Here is a 24,020-nt window from a genome sequence, read left to right as displayed (position 1 = left end):
AGCGACGAGGGCTCATTTTGTCAACAGCATCTCAGCACTTAGACCTCTGAGGTCTGCAGCTGACAGCCTAACAAAAACAGGCTGCAGTAGGTGCATTTCAGCTGCTTTTGAAACAATCCCGTGTGCTGTTACCTTTGCTTCAACTTCTCGAGAATAAATTCATGCAGCTGAAAAATCTGATTTTATTTCATGGTCAGAAATGAGTGTAAGGTTGAAGGTTTGTGGCTATTTATAATAAAAACTAAACTCTGTTTCTCTGTGTATTTCAGATATTCACGCGCTATGGGAAATGCTACACATTTAATTCAGGCAAAGATGGAAAACCGCTGCAGGTGACGACGAAGGGTGGGATGGGCAATGGCCTGGAGCTGATGTTGGATATCCAGCAGGATGAATACTTGCCTGTCTGGGGAGAGACTGGTAAGCTCACCTTGAGGACATTTTATCCCCAGTTTTGAAGCTCTCACCTTGTACCACTGTTAGGGGAACTTTAATTTAAAAAAGACAGATTCATCAGAATCACCTGAAAACAGAAAGTTATTTTCAATGCCGGTGCTCTGAGAAACACCAGAGGGGGGGAAATAACTATCACAGAGATTCTCTTCCAACCTCTAAGGTAAAGATTTGACTAGGCTGTATTGCATTCCCTCTAAGTCTTCTATATGTAACTGTGACAAATAAAATACATTTAGCAAAGGGATTTTATCCAGGTGTGTATCTAAGAAATCCATACAACAAAAACCTCTGATTCGCTTTTAGAAATGTTTTACACATCTTGATTAATAATGAGTGATGAACCTGCAATGCATTGACGCACTGTTTCCCAGATACAGAATAAGGACAGATGAATACTGATCAGGAAGTTTTATTGTGATATAACCGAATGAATAGTCATATAGTCAGCCCACATGAATCAGACAAGCACTTGACTTATACATAACCGATTAAGGCTGAGGGCTCTCCCATTCGGGGTCGAGCCGTCATCAGAAGAGTTGCGTCTCCTCAGTGCTGCTTCAGGTGAAGCAAAACTGATTTGAATTCACCAGCATAGTCTGCTGTGTGTTTGCATCATTATCTTATAGGCACTGGGAAACGACCGTAAAGGAACAGTCCAGTGCGGTCACAGAAACACAATACTCATGATCATTATTAAACATGAAACTTAGAGCAGTACGCCATGATCTGTCCTGATTTAATTGTATTAATATTAAATGCTTTTCATGTAAGATTATTGAATAATTGAAGACTTTTCCGAGAGGCGTGCTGAAAATCAAAGGATGTAATAATTATGCACTTTAATATTATACACTCTACATGCTTTTAATTCTTTGGAATATTCTGTTAGTCTTTCATTATTTTTAACATAGTGTTTAGCTGGTAATCCAAATTCTTTGTTTTTGTAATTATTTAATTTTTTAATTTAATTCAACTTAATTTCCAAATGATATGAATTGGCAGTTGATTGAGTTATACCCATTTGTTAGATGTAGAATGAGGTCAAAAATTTGTTGTAGGCAAAATCAATAATCAGTGAGGAATCTAACGCTGTCTGCTTGCTTGTTTTTTTAGAGTTAAATATATTGGTTGGGAAATATAGTCAACAAATGCTGTGGAAGACCGAGGGACCTTTATGCTAACTGTTGTTGACAAAAACAGCAAACAAGGCAGGCAAAAAATGCCCTGGGCAATGAAGTAACAGGAGCAGGTGTTTGGGAAAGCTTCCCAACACACACCGGGGCAAAGGATTTATGTTCCTTAAAATCTACTATTTCACACTTACAGACACAAGTAAAGATGAGTGATATGATGTGCATCCTGTAATGCAGATTTGGGGGTTGAAAAAAAGTCATCTGTAGTTACCTTGCAGACTTTACTATAGAGAAAGTTTTTCTTTTGCAGGGAAATACCTCGCAGCTGTAAATAAAAATGTTAAGCTAAGATTTTTTTGACACTCTTGCAAACCACTAAATGAAGATAATAAGGTGAGATAGGTCACTAACAATACTTTCATTCTACTTGATAAACAAAAAAAGATTTAAGCTTGGCAAAATAGGTATTATAATAAGTAGGTGCAGCTGATAGTTTAAAATATGCTCTTTATTCACTTCATATTTGCTGGGTGTTTGAGCGTTTCTACATAATAGAAATACACCTCTCAGGTGTTCAGCAATGCAGGACCGGAAGGAAAAAGACAGAACAGCTGCATTACAGGCAGAATTTACCTCTAAAACGTCTTCACGTACATAGTGATTTTCTACCTTAGCGAATAAAATGCTTTACAATTTTGGCTTCTCATTTCAGACACACATTCATCAGTGGAGGAAAATCCAGGTGCTGGTCTGCCCAGTAGATCTTGGCAGATATTTTGACTAGGGAGAGTACAGGAAACATAAATATGATGGCTCAATTCCATTAAGTGCTCCAGTAAGCACTGAATAGTAACCCAGCATGCACAAAAGCAGGCCCTAACTAAGTGGAATACAGTCAACAATAATACCACTGTGCGTTTTCTACAGGTCGAGCTCTCTGCTGCAAGAAAGATCTGTGGGATTAACTTTCCCAAGACTTCTTAAAACAAAAGAATGAGAGATTGAACCAACAGCTCTATTACATTTATTGTGAGAAATGCATGGGTGATTATTCACAATTACAACTTTATACCAATGGAATGAACAAAGGGTTTGTGCATAATGATTAGTATTCACATGATTTTTTCACACAGCTAAATTATGAATATTAACAAATACATCAAGATGTTAATTTTTGGGACAAAGAAATGTATCTGGTTTTGCCTTGTTACAACGTCACAGCTGACTTTATATGCTTTTATTTGAGAAAAGAAATTTTGCATGAACCGTTCAAGAATGATTTTTATACACAATGCCTAATGTTAATACTTCAGCAGTTCAAAATTAGCGCATTACAATTTTAAATATAAAGAGTCTTTGTTAATATTTGGATGAAAGTTTGCAGCCCTAAGTGTAGAACTCATGGACATCTCCAAATGTTGTGTTTCCTCCCTTGAGTTGCTCCACCAGACCTTTGCTGCAAATAACATTCAGTTGCTGCTTGTTTGTGCTTGTTGTTTCTTCATTCAGTTTTGTATTTAATAATGGAAAAGCACGCTCTGTTGTGTTGAGATCAGGTGGCTGACTTTACCGTTGAACAGTATCTCATTTCTTTACTATAAGAAACTCTTGGGTTGCTTGGGGTCATCCATTTGCACCATGAACCACCGTCTGATCAGTTTTGCAGCATTTGGCTGAACCTCAACAGAAAGTATAGCCCTGTACACTTTAGAATTCGTGCTGCTATTACAATCAAAAGTCACATTGTCAATAAACACTAGTGGCCTGGTTCCACTGGAAGTTATACCAACACGTTAGACAGATGATGCGGTATGCTTTGGATCATGAGTTGTTTCTGGTTTTGGTACAAGTTAACTGTAGTTTCTACAGTTTCTGTAGAAGCTTCGACATCACTTCTACAGAGCTGTCGAAGCTCCTTTATGTCTTTTTTTGGCAGTCTAATCTTGATCTTGAGTGTAATCAGTGGTTTGCACATTTTTATATTGTATTTCTATTCATGAAGGCGTCATGAAGTGATACACCTGCTGACGCAAAAGTGTTCTTGACTTGATTAGATGTCGTGAAGTTGTTTTTCTTAAAAGTGGAAATAATTTGTGCACTTTAGCTGTCTTCTGTGGTCTTTCGGGCCTTTTGGTGTTGAGCTGGTCAGAGCATTTATTCTATTTAACAGTGCACCAGATTGTGGATTTGGCCACTGTTAAAGTTTTTGTTGTCTCTCACTGTTAGGTTTATTTGCATTTTTTGGTCTAATGATGTCCTCTTTGGGCCTCATATTTTAAAATCACAGTAAAATTACAGTGAAAAGCTATAACATACAATTAAACACTTTTAAATGAACGTCAAATATTATGTCTGCTTTATTTGTCATATAATAGCATGGGAGAAGGCGTCACCTGGATGCTCCCTTGTCAATTGGCCAATTAAATTTGAACCTCTGAAAATGGGGACCTGTGTATAGAAATGGTTGTAATTACTATATATTTGTAGCCAAATATTTTGTAAAATCACCTGAAAAAACCTGAAAGTCTGCACTTCGATCACATATTGATTGTTTGATTTACAATCTATTGCGGTGGTGAGAAGCAAAACCATGTTTGTCCCACACATTATGGAGCAAACTGTATAAAAAATATATAAATATAAAAGCTAGTGTCTAACTACCAGTGAAAAACCTCCCAGAATCATGGGAATTATGGATAACAGTCATTTATGTGTGGAGTGGCATCAAAAGGTTTATGGATATTAAAGCTACAACACCCTCCATGTCTTTCATATGATTATTCCATAAAATGTTAGACACACTGGTGTTTGAACCAAACAGTTTACCACAACTTTAAAGCCAGTGTTCTTTACTAAAATAAATAAATCAGATCCGAATCCATGAGCATGCCTCCTAAGTAATGTGGAAATAGCTAATTCTGATTTATTGAACTTAGCGGCCCATGTCCACTGCAAAGACGAGAGAGAAACGGGAGAAGGAGGGAGAACAGGTCAAGTGTCGTCTGCACAAAGAACGCCAGCAGAGCAGCACAAACTCAATCTTCACAGTTGGTATATTGTCAAAAAAATGTTTTTAAAGGGAATGTACCAGAAGGAGAGAATGTGTAGCAGCTGATCGAACCATGTAACAAAGAAACAGCAGCTTTAGAGATCAAAAAGAATCATCAGATACACCTGAGTTCACAGGCCGTAGGATTAGTGAGTAAAAGTAAAGCGGGCGAGTGACTGAACAATAAGACAGGTAGGATTAAACTAGTTTAAGAAAATGCGCAAAAGATAAAGTGGATGTAAGTGTATTATTTTACAGGTGTAGTTGAACTTGCTTTGATAAAATCAGGGTGTATCAGGCGTACAGGGGAACACGGATGCAAACGTAAGAAACCTTCTTAAAAATCATTTTGTTTTTTCTTTTTTGTTTGTTTTGACTTTTTTCTTCTTTTTTTCTTTTTTTCTTTGTTAAAAAAGGACTGGAGTGGATCTTTCAGCATGACCAGCTACCCAATGGAATAATTTTACCTAGGGGAAAATCAGAGGAGAAAAGCCCTCCAGAGCTCTGACCTAAATCCCATAGAGCACCTATGGGATGTCATGGAGAAAAATGTCAGCCTTGAAAGCTTTTCTGGCTGAAAAATGGAGAGAATTTTGTTACTACAGTTAATTGGTGACTAGCATTTATGTCCAGACAAGGGTGACAAACTAAATACAAAACCACTGAAACTGAAATCTTAGCAAAGCAATTCTCTTTTCTCTTGATTTTAATTTGCTTGAGAAATGGGAATAGAAAACACAGTTTCCACTGACATTTAAAAATTATTGTTGCAGTGAAATTGTGATATTTTTAAGTGTCCAGCAGTTTTTGTGGACCGCTTTAGTTGTCATTTTCAGAGTGTCAGGGGGTGAAGCATATGCTAGAATTCATAAATTAGAGAAAGGTTACTCCCAGGATACAATATCAATCTACAGATAATATACGTGTATGAACGTGTCTGTATAATTTATATGAACACTCATATTAACACCTCTAGGTAAACAAGAGCAGTCAGACTGCAAAGCTCAAACAGGGCTGAAATTGCCTCTACGTTATACATAAATTAAATTTCTGGACCCAGATCCATTGAAATTTGATATGTAATTGTGAAGATATGATGCAGAATATCAGATTTGGCAATGGTAAAGAATCCTTCTAAAAAAAAATAATTTAACCAAGAACTGGATTAATATCAGCCCTTAAAGTTGATCACGCCTAAGTTGGGCCAAGTCCCACTTCTAGTAAATCCATCATGCACGTCCATCCATAATTTTTCAAGTAATTCTACTAAAAAACAGAAAAATAAAGAAGCAGTCAAACAAATCTTTGATGGAGGTAATTAGGAGCTTAACCTTCACTATATCTGCATATCTTCAGACTGTGGGAGGAAATGGGAGCAACAATATGCTTTAATAAGGAAAAAGTTAAATAAATTGAAGTAATTTGAAAATGTGTCTGGTGGCAGCTGTGAAAACACACATATATTTTTTATACTAAAAGCTGACAAGGTTATTGTGAGCCTCTCCTGGTTATTGATTTCTGTGCTGAGACATATTATCACATACCTGGCATTATTTCAGAAGAAAGCACAGGCAGTGAAACAATAATGAAGCAACGTATAATACTCGCATTTTGTTCCATACTTTCACCCAATTGTTATTACTTCAGTTGTGTACTGAAGACAGATGTCCACTACTTAAAGTCCTCCTGTTTGCACTCATGCAAACAGGAGCTTGGGTATGACATATACATATATGCTGCTTTAAGCCTCAAGCATTCGTCTAGGCTGCAGCAGCAGCAAAAAATGGCTTTGTGTATCAGAAAAGAAATGTGTAACCGTTAAAGTCTGTGTCTCTTTTTCGAAGCTCTCTTGCCAATTCAAGCCACATTTCAGAGCACTTTAATTGAAAATAGTGAGAAAGCCTAGCACTTAGACGATTATAGCAAGTGACAACTGGAAAGAAAAGGCGGCAGGAAACAGACATCCTACTTTATCCCCGAGCCGGCGCTCAAAGAAGCTAAACCTCTTGAATCCAACCTGCCATCGCCACGATAAGCAGGTCCAGGGTTCTGCAAAAGTATGTTTGCACAAGTATAGGTTTGAATCACCACCTCGCTGTGAGGTTTCCCTGATCTCAGTATCAAAGAGGCCCATCTGGTTCATTTAAAATCTATACAGCAGAGTGCTATAGCAAGACAAGCTGTCAGCTATATTGATTTTCGTTTTATCCTCATCATCAATTATTTATTAATTTTATGCATTCACTCTCGTATGCCCTTGTAGTGCATAAGACTCCTGCGGGGCGTGTATTGTTATCAGCTGGTCTATTTGGGAAGTCCACCTTCTTTATCCTGTCACTTCTCATTCCAATTATTAACTCCTAAAAGTCCACAATGCATTTGTCATCCATGGAAAATCATGGCAATTACGAATTAATAACTCCACTGGGATAGTTCTTTCCTGCTCAGCTGAGACTACAATTTTACGTTTCTCATTTTGTTTTAACTTTCAGCATCTTTTTTTTTTTTTTACTCGTTAGCTGAGCTTTGTCTCCATCTGATTAGTAACAATTGCTGCTGGTTTGATCATGCAGGCCAGTCTGTGCATACAAATCATCATCCTCATTGTAAATGTCGTAATCTCTGTTATCAACAGATGAGACATCGTTTGAAGCAGGGATCAAAGTTCAGATCCACACCCAAGATGAGCCGCCGTTCATAGACCAGCTGGGCTTCGGAGTGGCGCCGGGGTTTCAGACGTTTGTCTCCTGTCAGGAACAACGGGTACGTCCTTGGAAAGATGGCACAAGTGGAACGCTGAAACTACAATAACACACTGTATCGCAGCGTGTTTTGTCAACAAGATGTTGGAGGATAATTTGTTGCAGTTATAAAGAGGCATTATCTGCGAAAAATAATCTGTTGCACTTTCAAAATGATGAAAACATTACTCTGCTTTTCAAATCCCTGAATAATTTAGAGTAGTAATTACTCCTACAGGAAAGGCTGCTAGTCTCCCTGCAAAGAGTACTTCTATGATTTAGAACTTCATTCATATCAGAATCAGAATCAGAATCAGAATACTTTATTGATCCCTGGGGGAAATTATTTTTTGTTACAGTGCTCCATTTTAAACCAACATTAAGACAAGACAGACAATACGCTAACTAAGAATAGTACAATATATACATATATATACATACATACATACATACATACATACATACATAAGTCACTCATAGATAAATAAATATAGCATGAAACATGGTGCCTTTATTACCCACAATGCAGCTTGAAGCTCTCATGATGAGATTCAGGTGCTTTCTACCAGAATGTGGCCTTGAGGCGGAAATGAGTAGCAGAGGACTGAGGTCACCTATTTCTAACAGCCTCAGACATATTTTATTGTCAAACTTCACTTTTCAGTCCTGACATAACGTAAGCAAATTTATGTTTTCACACGTTTTCCAGAAAACAATGCCCTTTCACACATACACTCCGTTCCATTCATCTGACAGGATCTTGACTTTTGAGCTTTTATGACTAAGTTAAAACGAAAATAAAATTTCAATTCAATAAAGGTTGCTGTGCCCTTATTATTAGGACTTTGTGACATTTTCATATCATTTTCAGCATGGCTTATATTTCAACTGCATAAAATTACAGTAGTATATTATGTCTGCATAGGTCTTTCCAGTGTCTTCTTGAGTTGCTCTGCTCACTGACAAATGCCCTAAATAGAAATAGCATGTGCGTAATAATAATTTATCTTAATGACTCTTTCTGCATTTTAGCTTTCTAATAAGCTTTACAATATTTTTACAATCTTTTTAATGTGTCTTCAGTAGTTCTACATCAGATGACAGATCTCTCTTGCAGCCTTTAAGCAAGAGATGCTGTCTCAGCGGCACAAACATACAGACACAGAGTGTGACAGGGAGAGAGACCCTGCTCCTAGTGGCAGTGGAAGAGGGAAGTAAATGTTCCAAAGTGTAGTTACTCATCACTAGAGTCAATGCTCACTGACACAGGTGCAAGAAATCTTTTGCAGTTATCAAAAATACCACACTCGTAATGTGTGACTCTCTCGTCACTGGCTTGGGTTTCTGCAAATGCAGCTATTAGAGCACCAACATTAAAACTAACCCATGTCACTTCAGCAGACTGATGGGAGCTGCAAGTCTTGCATATCACTGAAAAAAGGGCTTTAGATGTGTAAAATTGGGGTAATCAGTATTTATACAATTGCTTGGGCTTATGGTGCCTCCAAAGAGGAGGTGGTGTAAGTGTCTTAGTCAGCATGAAATCAACTTATCTAGTGTAATGGGATTTTGCATGCTGGCCCACATCATCAGTACTGTGTCTTTAGTCACTGAAGATGTTTAATGTCTTTCCACATCAGACATCCCTGCATTGCCCTGGTTACTCCTTTAGGGTTGATCAAGCCCTGGCCCACATCCCAGTAGCACTCGCACTTTACTGCTCACTCTCTTTGATTCAAAACCATCAGGAGGATCTTTCAGCAGCTTCTCAGGCACTGCTGATGGCTCTGCCCTTGTCTGCCTCGTCACTCGTGAGACTGATAGCTTTGCTGAACTTCCTGCTGACAGTCAGTCATTTGAAATTTAAGGTGTGAGTACGAACTGAATAGCTTGTACTCACACCTTAAATTTCAAATGAGGGAGGTTAAAATGAATGAATTTCAGACTCTGTGAACTGAAAACTTGCTAGTATTTAGATTGTTGGGAAGAACAGAAATTAAAACAGACACCAAGTTAGACTGCACACATGGCTCAGTGACTGAGGCATCCAGGGAAGTGGAAATGGCTCTGGTATTGCTCAAGGTTTTTGTCAGACCACAGGGATTTGAAATGACAAGACCCACAAGGTAAGCAATGCACTGTCAGCACTATGCTGTGCTGGAGGAAAACTGCTATTCTCTTTTTTAAATGTTTTTTAAGAACATTAAAAAACATTTCTGGGAATGTTTCAGATCAAAGTTTCCCACAAACTCATCAGCAAAGAATGCTTACTTTTTATTTTTCCATCATTAATATGGTGGAGTTTGAAATGCTGATTTGTTAGCCAGAAAGATCTGCCCTGAGCAGGCTGTTCAAGTCTGTGCACTTCTTGGAAGGCTTGGATTTTCCACGCAGTCCTAATAGTTACCCACACGGGGCCTTAACACATATTAAGGAACACAAACTTCCCCCAGCTTGTCGAAGTCGGTTTTGTTGAGTGAAATGAAGTGTATGTAGGTTATTCCTCTGAACTGTGAATAATTCTGTGGGTGCAATGGCAAGCATGCAGTCAGACAAATCACATAGTCTGGGCCCTAATATGGTTCAGAACCATGCAAAATAAATGGAGAGAGAAAGAAGATTTGATCTCGGTCCTTCCACATCCACACTACTACTAAGTGCGTCCCAGTGTCGGCAGGCTGCAGCAGGATTTTGCATGCTGTGAACGTCGCGTCTGCAGGAGAGTGTCCTTCTTTGTTTTTCTCTATTTCCCCACTAGCTCCATTACTTTTTTCCTCGCCAACAGTCATTACAATTCCTTTAATACAATTCTCCTCTCTTTAATATGATTCTACAATCTCTCCATTCCCCCTTTCTCCCCTCTTTCAGTCTCTATTTATTTATCCCATTGTCTGGCAGGCTCAGTCTTCATTAATCTAATGCAGTTTGCTCCCATTCATTCATCTTCCTGTTTCAGCAGTCCTGTAGTGTAAAGCTGTTGGGGACTTTTCAGCCAGCCAAGCTGTCACTCACCGTGATCTGGCAACAGAATAATCTGCAATATCCTTCTACTTTACATGCAAAGTAAAAAAAATACAAAATAATTCTCCCAGCATTTCTCCATGCGCCTCCTTTTCTGTCCACAGTCACCCCTGCTTTGTACCTCTTTCTCTCGTGATTTGTTTTCCACTTCGAGGTTTGCTCAGCACACGAAAATATCCTGAAATCTTTTACGCCAGATTTACTTTTGTCCACACTTACAGCAGCTTTTGCTGAGTTTAACCAAAGGGAAATAATGTTGCCACAGAGTGGTTTGAGAAGTCTGAAAAGAGCTTTTGAAAATGCAGGGAAATCAAAATAGCAGACCAATGTACATAAAAGACCCATTTTCAAGTTAAAGAACTCCTTTAAGGGATGTAATCCACGTGACTGTGAATAAATGCAGATACGCCCATTATCGATTATCACATTTTATTATGCTCTGATGGTTTTTAAGTTTAGCTTGACTTTGCGAAGTACCCTTGATGTTAAAATAATCAGAAGAATGATTATATTCTCCTGATTAGGTTAGGTTTTTGTTCGCGCTGTCTATTTTACTTGAGTGCACTGCACTGTATGTGACTACTTATGACTATTGTATGTGCATGCTGAACATCTCCTGGTGTTATTAGTAACCAACTCCAGTTTGTGATACCCGTGGCTGCCTCGTGCCCCCCCACTACAGATTGTTAGCTGCTGGTCCCTAAATCACAACAGTGGCCTTTAATTTATTGCCATGTGAGCACTCAGTGATGCACTGATTGAACTGATGAGACAGAAACACATACTGCCTTCTTTTTCCTAGTTTCCTACCTCATTTAACGCATCACATTTTTCTCTTCTGTTAGTTAAGGCAGATGAAATGTAAATGAGTACGGCAAATGTTGTGATATAACATGCAAATTACAAAATGCATTCCTCCGGAGGGAATTTAGTTTATTTTGTCTACATAAACAGTAGTCTAAAGCTAACTCAAATGTGCACAGGATTCATTTATGCTTGGTTTTAAGTAATTTTTCATTTAACATTTCAATTATTATCTCAGTTATTTTTTGTAACTGAATTATTTCCGTTACTCCTGGGGAGCAGAGACCATGATTAGATCTTTTTTAGTCTATTTATTAGTCTCCTGAATATGTTGACCGACACGCTCTGCTGATCATTTTTCAGTTGTCTTCTACTTTCTATAGCCCTTTCAGACATTCACTCCTTTTCAGCAATCTCAAGACATCTGAAATTGTCAGCTTCATTTTAGAATGCACACCTTGGTCACTTTCCCACATAAGCCGTGGCAAAGCTCTTTCTAAGTCCAACAAGATTGGCGTATCAATTCAGCACAAGCCTGAATGCGTGCTCTATTGATATAGGCACACATAAGACTTTCACTATCCACCTCTTCCCTTTATCTCTATGAGTCGCTCAACTCACTACAAGGTATGATTGTTTTCTTTTTTTTTTGAAGAATGCCTGAAACTTTAGTGTCATAGAAAGATGAAGGTTTTTGTATGAGACACCTGCTTTCAGTCTCTGTCTCTCTTGCCTACCACCTTGCATACAAACATATAGGCTGTCTCTGCAAATAAGGCAGCAGCTCAGCATCAGGCGTTTTCAACATTTCATCACCAGTCTCCTTAATTACACGGTTCATTTAAGAACATAAGAAATTGAGCGAAGTGGATAGTGAAAACAAACAAAAGGTCCGTAAACGTAACTGTTAGCGCCATTTATAGTTATTACATGTTTTATTTTGAAAAGCCTGAAAAGGATATGGTGCTTTTGTTGTGAAAGGTTTGTGAGAAATAAAGTAAGCGAATGGTGGAGCGACACGATGGTTTTACCGTCGTTGTTGCACAAACCGACGCGTAAAACAGCCTCTTGTCCATCCAGACTCTTATTTTAGATATAAGAGAAATAGAGAACTCCAAGAAGAAACAAAGATAGCCACTACATTAAGTAAAACCATCATGCTCCCGAGCAAGACGACTGCATCGCTATGAGATCGTGCAAAGTTTGATACAGCAAGTCAGTTAAGTGCACAGAGCTGTATGCATGAAGAATCTAAGAAAAGAAGAAATAAGCTTTCATGGATAAAGTTTTGGACTATGATATGCTGCTAAGCTACAAGTCGTGTCAAAACTGAACAATTGCGATTCACAACTTCTTACAAATAAGTCAGTGACAGTGTTTTTGGTCTTAAGAAGATGACACTAACTCCGAAAGCCTCAGCTTTGTGTCATAGACAATTTTGTTTCATGAACACTTGTTGAATAAGAAGTTGTGTAAAAGGAGCAGAGATGGCAGATAAAGACCCGCAAGGTTGCAGGCCTAGGGCACAGAGCTGCAGTAGCGGGACCGGCCATAAGAGGGCGCAAAGGTACACCGAAAGAGGTTTGGAAGAACAGCTCGGCAGGCACATAAACGCAAGAAGGTCCAAGCTGTCACAATTAACTTCAAAAATGAATAAAATTAGCGGACTGATGAAAGAGAATGAAAGCCTTGACATTGTTGATGAACATTTAAGTAACTTTTCAAAGCTGCATGAAGAATTCTTACGGGCAAATGATGATGTACTGTCGCTGTTGCCAGAAGATGAAAGGAATGTGGACCAGATGCTCTGGTTCAACCCAAAAAAGGAGCAGTTCAGTGCGTTTATGACTGAAGTTGAGAAATGGATCATCGTAACAAGACATCAGCATCACGACGACGTGAGCCCAGATGACAGCGTGTCAGTGACTGCTAGACTAACTGCAAAGAAATCAGGTACCAGCATTGGAAGAAGCTCAGTCAGTAGCCGCTCATCAAGATCGTCCAGAGCTTCTTCGGTATCATCTGTACGGCAGAAAGAAGAAGCAGAGCGCGCTGCTCTGCTCGCATGAGCCGCATCCTTGAAACAGAGACAAGCCTTGGACATTGAAGAATGTAAGTTAAAAGCAAGAAGAGAACAGCTTGAGATCGAGACAGCTATTGCTGCTTCTACAGCCAAAATAAAAGTGTTAGAGGACTGTGAATATGACAGCTGTAAAAATGATGTGGAACAGTGTGAATCAGCTGTTAAGCACTTTAGCTTCCAAGAGCCAAAGGTACAAGGTGAACATGATGGGCATTCAAAGGTAAACAGTCACAGTGTAAAACAAGAAGATGACTTGCACCAAACTGATGCCAGTGTTATTCCAATGAATCTATGTGAAGTCATGTTGAAACAAAATGATATCACTGAGATGTTAGTCAAACAACATAGACTGTCACATTTGCCTCAAAGAGACATTCCCATCTTTAGTGGTGATCCACTTGAGTTCATACCATTTACAAGAGCCTTTGACCATACAATTCATGACAAAACTGACAGTGACAGTGACAGGTTATATTACCTTGAACAGTTCACCAGAGGTGAGCCCAGAGATTTGGTAAGAAGTTGTCAGCACATGAATCCTCAACAAGGCTACAGTGAGGCAAGGAAGTTGCTGTTTTGTCATTATGGTAATGAACTGAAAATTGCAACTGCCTACATGAACAGAGCATTCAATTGGCCACAAATCAAAACAGATGATGCAAAGGCTCTTCATAGCTATTCACTGTTTCTCACTGGTTGTAACAATGCAATGCAAGACATCAGTCAACTGCAAGAGATGGAGATCCCCACGAACCTCAGAGTTATTGTCTCTAAACTGCCATACAAAATGAGAGAAATGTGGAGAGTCTCTGCTTTTGACATTCAAGAAACAAGTGGAAGGAGAGCAAAGTTCTCAGATCTGGTTAGATTCATAAACAGACAAGCAAAAATAGCTGCAGATCCTTTGTATGGTGACATTAAGGATGCTGAAGACAAAGCAAAGTCATCTGCAAATGTGAGAATGACTAGATCATCCAGGCAAAGGGGAAGCACATTTGCTACAAGTGTAACACAAGCTGCAAATGAAAGGTCACCTGAAATTAATAAAAGTGCTTCTTGTCACACTAGCAATGCCTTCCAGAAACCATGCATATACTGTGAAAAACTCCATACACTGGCAGAATGTCAAAGGGTCAGAAACCAGCCTTACAAAGAAAGACTAGAGTTCCTTAAAGCAAAGGGTCTGTGCTTTGCATGTCTGACACAAGGTCATCTGAGTAAGGACTGTAAGAAAAGATCATTGTGTGAGTACTGCTCTAAGAGACATCCAAGTATGCTTCATTGGACAAAGGAGGAGGACAGTAAGGTAGACGATTGCATCCAGAGAAATGTCTCAGACATTCCCACAACAAGTGATGAAACACACACTTCAGGCAGAATTTGTGGAGCCACAGGGGCCGGAAAAGGCATTCATGTGTTATCGATCGTTCCTGTGTGGGTTAAGTTGAAGAAAGGCAATAAGTTGATTGAGACTTATGCATTCATGGACAATGGGAGCCAAGCCACGTTTTGTTCAGAAAAACTGATGAGACAACTGGGTGTAGAAGGTAAGAAGACAAAATTCATGCTTCGCACAATGGGACAAGAAAAGATGGTGACAAGTTATCACCTGTCAGGATTAGAAGTGTGTGGTTTAAATGAGAACACCTATATAGATCTTCCTGACATTTACACTCATGCAGACATTCCAGTGTCTAGAGCAGTGGTTCTTAACCTTGTTGGAGGTACCGAACCCCACCAGCTTCATATGCGCATTCACTGAACCCCTCTTTAGTGAAAAATAAAATGTGATTTTTTTTTACTGGTGCACAAAATGAGCCATGCATGTCATGGCGGAGGCTCTGCCGAACCCCTGAGACTGAGTCACTGAACCCCTAGGGTTCGATCGAACCCAGGTTAAGAACCACTGGTCTAGAGAGAACATCCCTACACAGGATGATTTAAAAAGGTGGCCACATCTTCGGCAAATCAAGTTCCCACATTCAGACGCAGACATTGGACTTTTGATAGGATGTGATGTGCACAAGGCTATGGAACCATGGGAGATTATTCATAGTAACGATAACGGTCCATATGCTGTTCTAACAGTCCTGGGTTGGGTTATCAATGGCCCTCTCAAGAGAGATTCTTGCTCTACTCCTTCTGACAGAGAGCTGAGTGTTTCAGTAAATCGCATCTCTGTCACTAATGTTGAGAATCTTTTGATGCAACAGCTCAACTATGATTTTCCAGAGAAAGCTTCTGAGGAAAAACAGGAAATGTCACGAGAAGACATCATGTTTATGGATTCTGTCAATGGCACAGCTGAAAGGATTAATGGTCATTATAGCATAGGTCTTCCTTTGAGAAACAAAGCTGTCAAAATGCCAAACAACTGCAGTGCAGTAATGCAGAGGGCAGAGAATCTGAAAAGAAAATTAATCAGAAACACAGAGTTTCACAAGGAGTATCAGAGCTTCATGTCTGACTTGCTGAATAAAGGCTACGCAGTTCAGGTACCAAACATAAAGACTACCCCTGAAAATGAGAGAGTTTGGTACATACCACACCATGGGGTGTACCACCCTCAGAAAAGAAAACTCCGTGTAGTTTTTGACTGTGCAGCATCCTTTCAAGGGAAATCACTGAACGAAGAACTCTTGCAAGGGCCAGACCTAACGAACACACTGATTGGGGTACTAACAAGGTTTAGGTGGGATCACATTGCCTTGATGTCAGACATAGAAGCTATGTATCACCAGGTGTGAGTACCTCCAGAGGACAGTGATCTTTTGCGTTTTCTCTGGTGGCCAAATGGGAACTTGAATGAACCTCTGCAAGAATACAAAATGATGGTGCACTTGTTTGGGGCAACATCCTCCCCAAGCTGTGCAAACTATGCACTAAAAAAGGCAGCAGAAGATGCTAAAGAAAAAATGCCACTAGCAGCAGTTAATGCTGTTCTGAACAACTTTTATGTAGATGATTGTCTTCTGTCAGTTTCAGATGAAACAGAGGCATGTACTATGGTCAGGGACCTGACTGCATTGTGTGAGAGTGGAGGATTTCACTTAACAAAGTGGATGAGCAACAGCAGAGTTGTCCTTGCTTCCATTCCTGAAAAGGAAAGAGCAAAAGAGATGAAAGATTTGGATTTGAGACATGATGCACTACCAGAGGAAACAGTCCTAGGAGTGAACTGGTGCACAGAGACAGATGTATTCAAGATCAGGATAACTGAAAAACCTGTGCCAAAGACTAGGCGAGGCATCCTCTCATTTGTAAGTGCAATATATGACCCATTGGGTTTTTTGTCTCCTGTCATTCTGACAGCAAAAATCATCCTGCGAGAGCTATGTGGCAGGAAGATTTCATGGGATGAGGAAATCCCAGCTGAACTGGCTCAAAGGTCACAAGTTTGGCATTCAGAGCTTTCAAAACTTCATGGCTTTACCGTCAACAGGTGTTTGAAACCTGCTGGATTTGGAGTGGTCATATCTACACAATTGCACCACTTCGCTGATGCCAGTGAGAGAGGTTACGGAGTCGTTACTTACCTCCGTATCACAAACCAGAAAAGAGAAACTCACTGCTCATTCATTATGGGCAAGTCCAGAGTGTCTCCTCTGAAGCAGATAACAATTCCACGTCTGGAGTTGACAGCAGCTGCAGTTGCTGTAAAAATGGACAAGCTCATGAGAAAGGAGCTTCAAATGCCACAAGAAGAATCTGTGTTTTGGTCTGACAGTAGCACTGTTTTAAAGTACATTTCCAGCGAGAACATCAGATTTAAGACATTTGTAGCAAATAGAGTGTCACTTATTAGAGACAACACAAAACCAAGTCAGTGGATGTATGTAAACTCTGAATTAAACCCTGCTGACCACGCTTCAAGAGGAATGAACACAGAGACATTCATGAAGTGTTCAAACTGGATTGCTGGGCCAGAGTTTTTGACAAAAGATAAGAAAAACTGGCCAATTCCACCGGACATTAAAGAAATACCAAAAAATGATGTCGAAGTCAAAGAGGTGATGAGTGTGGATGTTACAAAATTACATGAAAATCCAGTGAACAAACTGATCTCTCACTATTCAGACTGGTACCGTCTAAAAAAGGCAGTTTCCTGGATACTTACATTCAAGCAGCTGCTTGGCAGGTTAAGTGCGCATCGGAAGCTTCTCATGTCACAAGCAAGTGGCTGTGACAGCACTAAAAGGAAATTTGAAAAGGTTGCAGGTCAAATGCAGCAGTTCAAAACATGTATTAAGGGATCTTCACTTACCACTGCAGATGTTGCAAAGGGAGAAACTGAGATTGTTAAGTTTTGTCAAAATCAAAGCTTCGCAGAAGAAATTGCAAGTCTTCAAAAAGGTGACAAGCTTAAAAGGAGCAGTCACATTGTGAAGCTGGATCCTTTTGTCCAGGATGGAGTTTTAAGGGTTGGCGGTAGGTTGCATGAGTCTGCACTACCAGCCGATGTTAAGCATCAAGTGATTCTCCCTAAAGGTCATCATGTTTCTACTTTGATTCTGAGACACATTCACCAAGAAACAGGCCATGGAGGAAGGAATTACATATTATCCAGGCTGAGAGAAAGATTCTGGATTCCACAGGCAGATTCAGCAATAAGAAAGATCCTGTCAAAGTGTGTAACATGTAGAAGGACATCTGCGAAACCTGGTGAACAAAGAATGGCAAACTTGCCACAAGATCGCCTGATTCCTGACAAACCTCCATTCACAAATGTGGGCGTAGACTATTTTGGACCTTTTGAGGTCAAGCATGGGCGCAGCAGAGTTAAGCGATATGGTGTATTGTTTACATGTCTTGCTGTTAGAGCAATACACATAGAAGTTGCCCACTCACTTGAGACTGATTCTTGCATATATGCATTCAGGAGGTTTATTGCAAGACGAGGTCAAGTGTCTGTCATGAGATCAGACAATGGCACTAACCTTGTGGGTGCAGAAAGGGAAATGCGTGAAGCAATCAAGGGATGGAATCATTCAAAAATCTCAGAAATGCTCATGCAAAAGGGCATCACCTGGATATTTAACCCCCCAGCAGGGTCACATTTTGGAGGAATCTGGGAGAGACAAATTCGCTCAGAAGAATTCTTAACCAGATCCTAAAGCAGCAACCTCTGGATGATGAATGCTTGCGGACATTGCTATGTGAAGTTGAAGCAATTGTCAACGGCAGGCCAATAACAAGAGCGTCTAATGACCCCAATGATTTAGACGCACTTACACCTAATCATCTACTTCTTCTTAAAGGGCAGCCAGTACTGCCACCTGGATTGTTTCAAAGAGAGGACTTGTATGCAAAAAAAAAGGTGGAGACAGGTGCAGTACCTGTCAGACATTTTTTGGAAGCGTTGGACTAAAGAGTATTTGCCGCTTCTACAAGAAAGACAGAAGTGGTTAGTGACTAGGAGAAATCTGAGACCAGGAGATGTTGTTCTCATAGTTGATGACAGTGCACCAAGAAGTTCTGGTTAATGGGAAAGGTTGAGAGAACAGTTCCAGACTCACATGGACTTGTCAGACGTGTGTTTGTCAAAACCAAAACTAGCGTTTTGGAGAGGCCTATCGACAAGTTATGTTTGTTGCTTGAAATGGAGGCAACAGTTTGAATATCAGCCTCATGTGTAACAGATATATGTTCAACACATATGACTTATGTTTCATATAATGTTTGGTTAAGCCAGTTAGATTATGAGTGTTGATATTAAATGACGCTTTATTGTGTTAATATGTAATTGTTATGCCTTAGCAGTAACAATTAGGGGCCGGAATGTTAGCGCCATTTATAGTTATTACATGTTTTATTTTGAAAAGCCTGAAAAGGATATGGTGCTTTTGTTGTGAAAGGTTTGTGAGAAATAAAGTAAGCGAATGGCGGAGCGACACGATGGTTTTACCGTCGTTGTTGCACAAACCGACGCGTAAAACAGCCTCTTGTCCATCCAGACTCTTATTTTAGATATAAGAGAAATAGAGAACTCCAAGAAGAAACAAAGATAGCCACTACAGTAACTAAGCACAAAAGACCCAGTCCCAATGTCGTTAGTTCCCCCACTTTTACAAATCAGTTACACAGTTACAAATTAAAATGTTAGAAAAAAATAGTTATAAAAGTTATAAATTTAACTTTATGTTAAAGCCCATACCATAGTAAAAATAGACTCTGATATATGTCAGGCTTATAAAACTCGGCAATAATGTAAGTTCTGACGAAATGTTAGCTGCGGCTTGAGTTGGTGTTTTGCTCCCAGCTGTTTATGAAAGTCTGCTTTTGAGTTTGTTTCATAACCGCAACAGACAGCGGCAACATCTATCAACTTCCAGTCAGCTGTCTAATCTCCAATTTTGACTAAAGCGTCTGTGCATGCGTTCCCCATATTTTTAGAAGATAGATCATTTTATTTATATAGCGCCAGTTCACCAGAGCAGTCACCTCAAGGCGCTTTATATCATAAGGCAAGCACCCTACATTATTAGAGAGAAAACTGCAACTATCAGCAAGTTATCTACCGCAGCTGGTTGAGTGGTGAGGGGACTGAGAAGAGGAAAAAAAGTCAAACTGCTTATACTATAAACTCTGCAGTTGCACCATGAAAGAAAAGCGCAAATATCAACTTCTGTTTATAACTGAGACAAAGTTTGTGTGAAGGATTGTGACAGGAATTTTTTCAACATTCATGTGATTATCTACTGAAAATTTGTGCCCAGCTGTAAGATAGTCAAAATATACTGCTACTTCTGCTGTATAGAATTTACAGTAGAAGTACAGAAGTAAGCATGTAAGAATGACATTCATGAGAAACAACCTCAGAGCATACTGAAAACACAGGAGTCTTGTGGCCACGGCAACGACATCTTTGTTCAACACCTACCCTGCCCCTGTTTACCAGATTTGCCTTGCTCTGTCTTCATCCACCTGCAGACAATGAAAATCAAGTTGAAGGATTTCTGTTTTGACACACTGGAGAAGATCAAGTGCACAGAAGATCAAGTGCACAGTGCAGAAGCATAGCTACTACAGGACATGATAGGACTGCTACAGTGTGAAGTCTGTGCTGTACTCTTTCAGCACTGAAGATGTGTACAATGGGTACAGAGGTGTACAAGAACATGATCTTGAAGACAGATCTTCCAAATTTAAATCAAATAAAGTTTTGGCGTTTAGATGCCCATTAATATGAATACCCCATGTCTCCATAATTTTGTCCAGAAAGCCACATTTGGGGGATGGGTTGGTTTTGGTTTGGTGATATCTTATATTTTTTTGTTCAGTGCATGCAGGCATCTGCAAAATTTTATCATTGTGCTGTCTGTATATGCCTTTGGTTCCTTTTTCTCACAGTGGTTCCTTTGTTCACTGGGATAAGGAGAGTGTCATAGTTCATCTCTCCTTCAAGTTTACTCTTGCCTCCTCTTGCTCTTTGATGTCAGCCATTCCAATTATGTCCAATTTCATGAGTAAGCTCTCATGTTGTTGTGTAGTTGTGCTGGCAGCCCATTTTTGCCAAAGACAAATTTTCAACTTCCTCGACATGCTCGTTCCCCAAGCCCTGGTACATCATGATAAGTATGCACTTAACTACTTTAAACCCCCCTGTAGAGAAGACAACAGGACCTGTAGCTGGCAGATGCATGCAAACTGGCATGAAATTAGTTTATGGTGTATTTGGAAGATTCGGTTGAAGCACTGAAAAACTAATAAGCAACTTTTATTAACCGTATTAACCGTTAATTTTATGGCAAACTAAATACCTCTGGGTTTGTGACTGTTATTTGCATAAATCCATCTATATTAATGCACCAAATTGGACTTAATAAAATTCTGATGTGCTCTTTTTTTTTACTTTTTCTGAAAACCTATATACAAGAAAATTACTTTAGTTTGATTATTGTGTTTACTCAGATAAATTAAATTTAATTAAAATATATGCATATCTGCAAAAAAGTATTTCAAATACAGATGTGTTTATGAATGCACAACATTCACTTCACTGTATAACAGTATGATCTGTGAGTGGCTTCTGCAGTTTTTAATTATTTAAAGATGTAAATACTTGTATACTAATACTATAGAATTACATATCCAGCACTGCTGTGCAGATGTTCAAGGAAATGCAAAGTCTAATAAGTCTGGTGACAGCGTCTCTCTTTGGGTTCCTCCACTGCACGAATCCACCGGATTGCATGTTTTACTGCACAGACTGCTGAGAGGCGACATAGCTAACATTTGTGGATTCAAATACTGGGCATATGGTATTTGGTTCTGCAGCAACGCTGCTTAGAGTGAAACTCTTACGACATATCAGCTCTACTAAACAGCTGATACTATTCAGTTCCTGCATGAAGAGTGGGCAGCACAATGAAAGCACAGAGGGAGACTAGGAATAGGAGAAGCGTAGGATTAATGCTCCTACGCTCAATAACCACAACTCACATGTCCACGAATCTGGAGTAAGAACAAGATTCACATTCTGTTCCAAATGCAGTGTGTAAAGACCTTTCATATCGACAGAGTAACAAGTTTAGCATATTGAGAGAAAATATGGCATGAAAAACTGCATTGAGGATAAGCGTGTAATAACGTGCATATGATGAAATTGCAAATGACTGCGTAGTTGTTCTTTTTGTTTACTTTTTACTCTGTTGCCACTTCCATGAACATAAACTGTGAGTTTTATTATTTTTATAAAAAACAGGTCACATTCGCATTGTGAATTTTTTTTACTTCAAATATGGTCAAGGTATTGATAAGTCTCTGGGGATGTTCAGCAGATAGCAATCGCCATGTGTGACGTGTTTGTGCCTCTCTTTCAGCTGACATACCTGCCTCCACCATGGGGCGACTGCAAATCCACACCGATGGATTCTGACTTTTTCAGCAGTTACAGCATCACGGCCTGCAGGATCGACTGTGAAACACGATACTTGGTGGATAACTGTAACTGTAGGATGGTTCATATGCCCGGTAAGAACCAGAGGGGGCACCTTACTGCTTTCGCATTATTGTAGGGTCTTTACCTTACAATATAAAGCGACGTGAGGCAACTGTTGTTGTGATTTGGCACTTTATAAATAAAACTGAATTGAATTGAGTTGGATATCAATATATCTATATCTACTTATAAAGATGTGAAGTGCTCGAGAGTCTGTTATTCTAATCTCACAGGAAACACTTTCGTTTGATGCTGCAGTGACAAAAATGATTTTTGAGGAGCAAAACACTTTTTCCAGCAAACGCTGAAAATCAGATATTTTCATACTCCAGTGGATCGGAAAACTCAACTGTTTTCATTTTGTTTGCACAGTGATTACAGCTGGCATTTGCTGTCTACCGCCTACACTTAATCACTGTGTGGCATCTCTGATGGCAAATTGAAAAGGAGTTTGGCACTGAGGAAACATTTGCTTTTGGCCTCCGTTAACCCTCACTTACCTGTGAGAGACCCGTGTTTGCATATAGACAGCCTGCCAATCTGCCTGTGTGATAATCAGGATTAGTCTCTATCTTATAGTGATTGTTCAGTTGATTACTGGAAGTCTAGAGGGAACCTCCCCATCTTCTTCAGCTATTCATCTTTCCGATCTCTGGACCAAAAAGCAGTGAATAATTGTAGCAGGGTAATAATGTCCTCTACAGCAATGACATTTCTTACCTTGTGTTGTCCTGACAAACTGACAAAGATGGATCAACTGCCAAAAAGAGAAGGATGGGGAAAGGGGTGACCGAAAGTGGTGATGAGAGTCAGCAAAAGTTAATGAAATCAATTACAAGATGAGCTGAAAATTTATGGCAAAAATCCAGGTGTGATAAGGGCAGCAGTAATTCTGAGACAACATTAATTATAAGTCTTGGACTCGTTGCCTTTTGTGCTTCCTCGAAACCCCCTTTTCCCTTGCTCGCCCCTTATTTTTGGTCAGACTGTGAACATTGTGTTCTTTTGCCTATCCTTAGGAAATGCCCCATACTGCACCCCGGAGCAGTACAAGGAGTGTGCAGATCCTGCCTTGGGTAAGGAGATAAACCAGCATGCTGCTTGCATGATGTGTATGTGTATGCACGTGTGTGTGTATGTGTGCATGTGCACTTTTCAGTGTGCATGTCCCACTGTTCAGAACTCCTGATCCGAGGTGATAACAGATAATAGTGTTCCTTCAGCCTGATAGTAGCCATTCTCAAAGAGTAAACCTCAAGCCTGCCACTGAGGCTCTCCTTTTCACACTCCCCTGTCTTTCCATCAACTGATACCTTTCAGTCCTTTCATGTCTGTTGCTTGTTTTCTTACTGACTTGCAATCTCTCGTGTCTCATGTGTTGGCCTCTGGCTGTTACTGTCTCTCTGACTCTGTCTTGATGTGGCTTATATCTTTTGTATTTCTTATAAGGGTCTGTGGGGTTGCTCCTCGCGGCATCTTTTCACAACATTCCTGTGACACTTTTCATTCAACTCATATTTTGTTTGTCATCCTGGGATGGCGATAAATCTGTCTGTCCCCTTGTCTTCTCTCTTTAAATCTCTATCTCTGGCTTTCTTCTCTCTCTCTCGCTCTGTCTGACTACTTCATTTTTCAGACTTTCTTGTCGAGAAAGACAATGACTTTTGTGTGTGTGAGACGCCGTGCAACTTGACACGTTATGGTAAAGAGCTGTCCTTTGTCAAGATACCCAGCAAAGCATCGGCCAAGTACCTTGCCAAGAAATATAACAAAACTGAGCAGTACATAGCGT

General features: G+C 39.7%; 1 protein-coding gene across 3 annotated transcripts in view; it reads left to right on the top strand.

Moving 5' to 3' along the window:
• Positions 1-24,020, top strand: part of asic1b (acid-sensing (proton-gated) ion channel 1b) — a 184,381-nt gene that overhangs the window by 149,960 nt on the left and 10,401 nt on the right. For all 3 annotated transcript variants that reach the window (XM_085457586.1, XM_085457584.1, XM_085457585.1), the window contains 5 exons: positions 270-420; positions 7,274-7,401; positions 22,110-22,260; positions 23,248-23,304; positions 23,865-24,018. In XM_085457586.1, coding sequence (XP_085313712.1) covers positions 270-420; positions 7,274-7,401; positions 22,110-22,260; positions 23,248-23,304; positions 23,865-24,018 — 641 coding nt within the window. The remainder of the gene's footprint in view (positions 1-269; positions 421-7,273; positions 7,402-22,109; positions 22,261-23,247; positions 23,305-23,864; positions 24,019-24,020) is intronic.

The sequence above is a fragment of the Copadichromis virginalis genome, linkage group LG5 (assembly GCF_057382275.1).
Source record: "Copadichromis virginalis isolate Kocher_CV1m ecotype Utaka linkage group LG5, C_Virginalis_male_GT1.1, whole genome shotgun sequence".
NCBI lineage: Eukaryota > Metazoa > Chordata > Actinopteri > Cichliformes > Cichlidae > Copadichromis > Copadichromis virginalis.
Note: the sequence above shows the minus strand (reverse complement) of the source record. Positions and strands in the feature narration are given on the sequence as shown.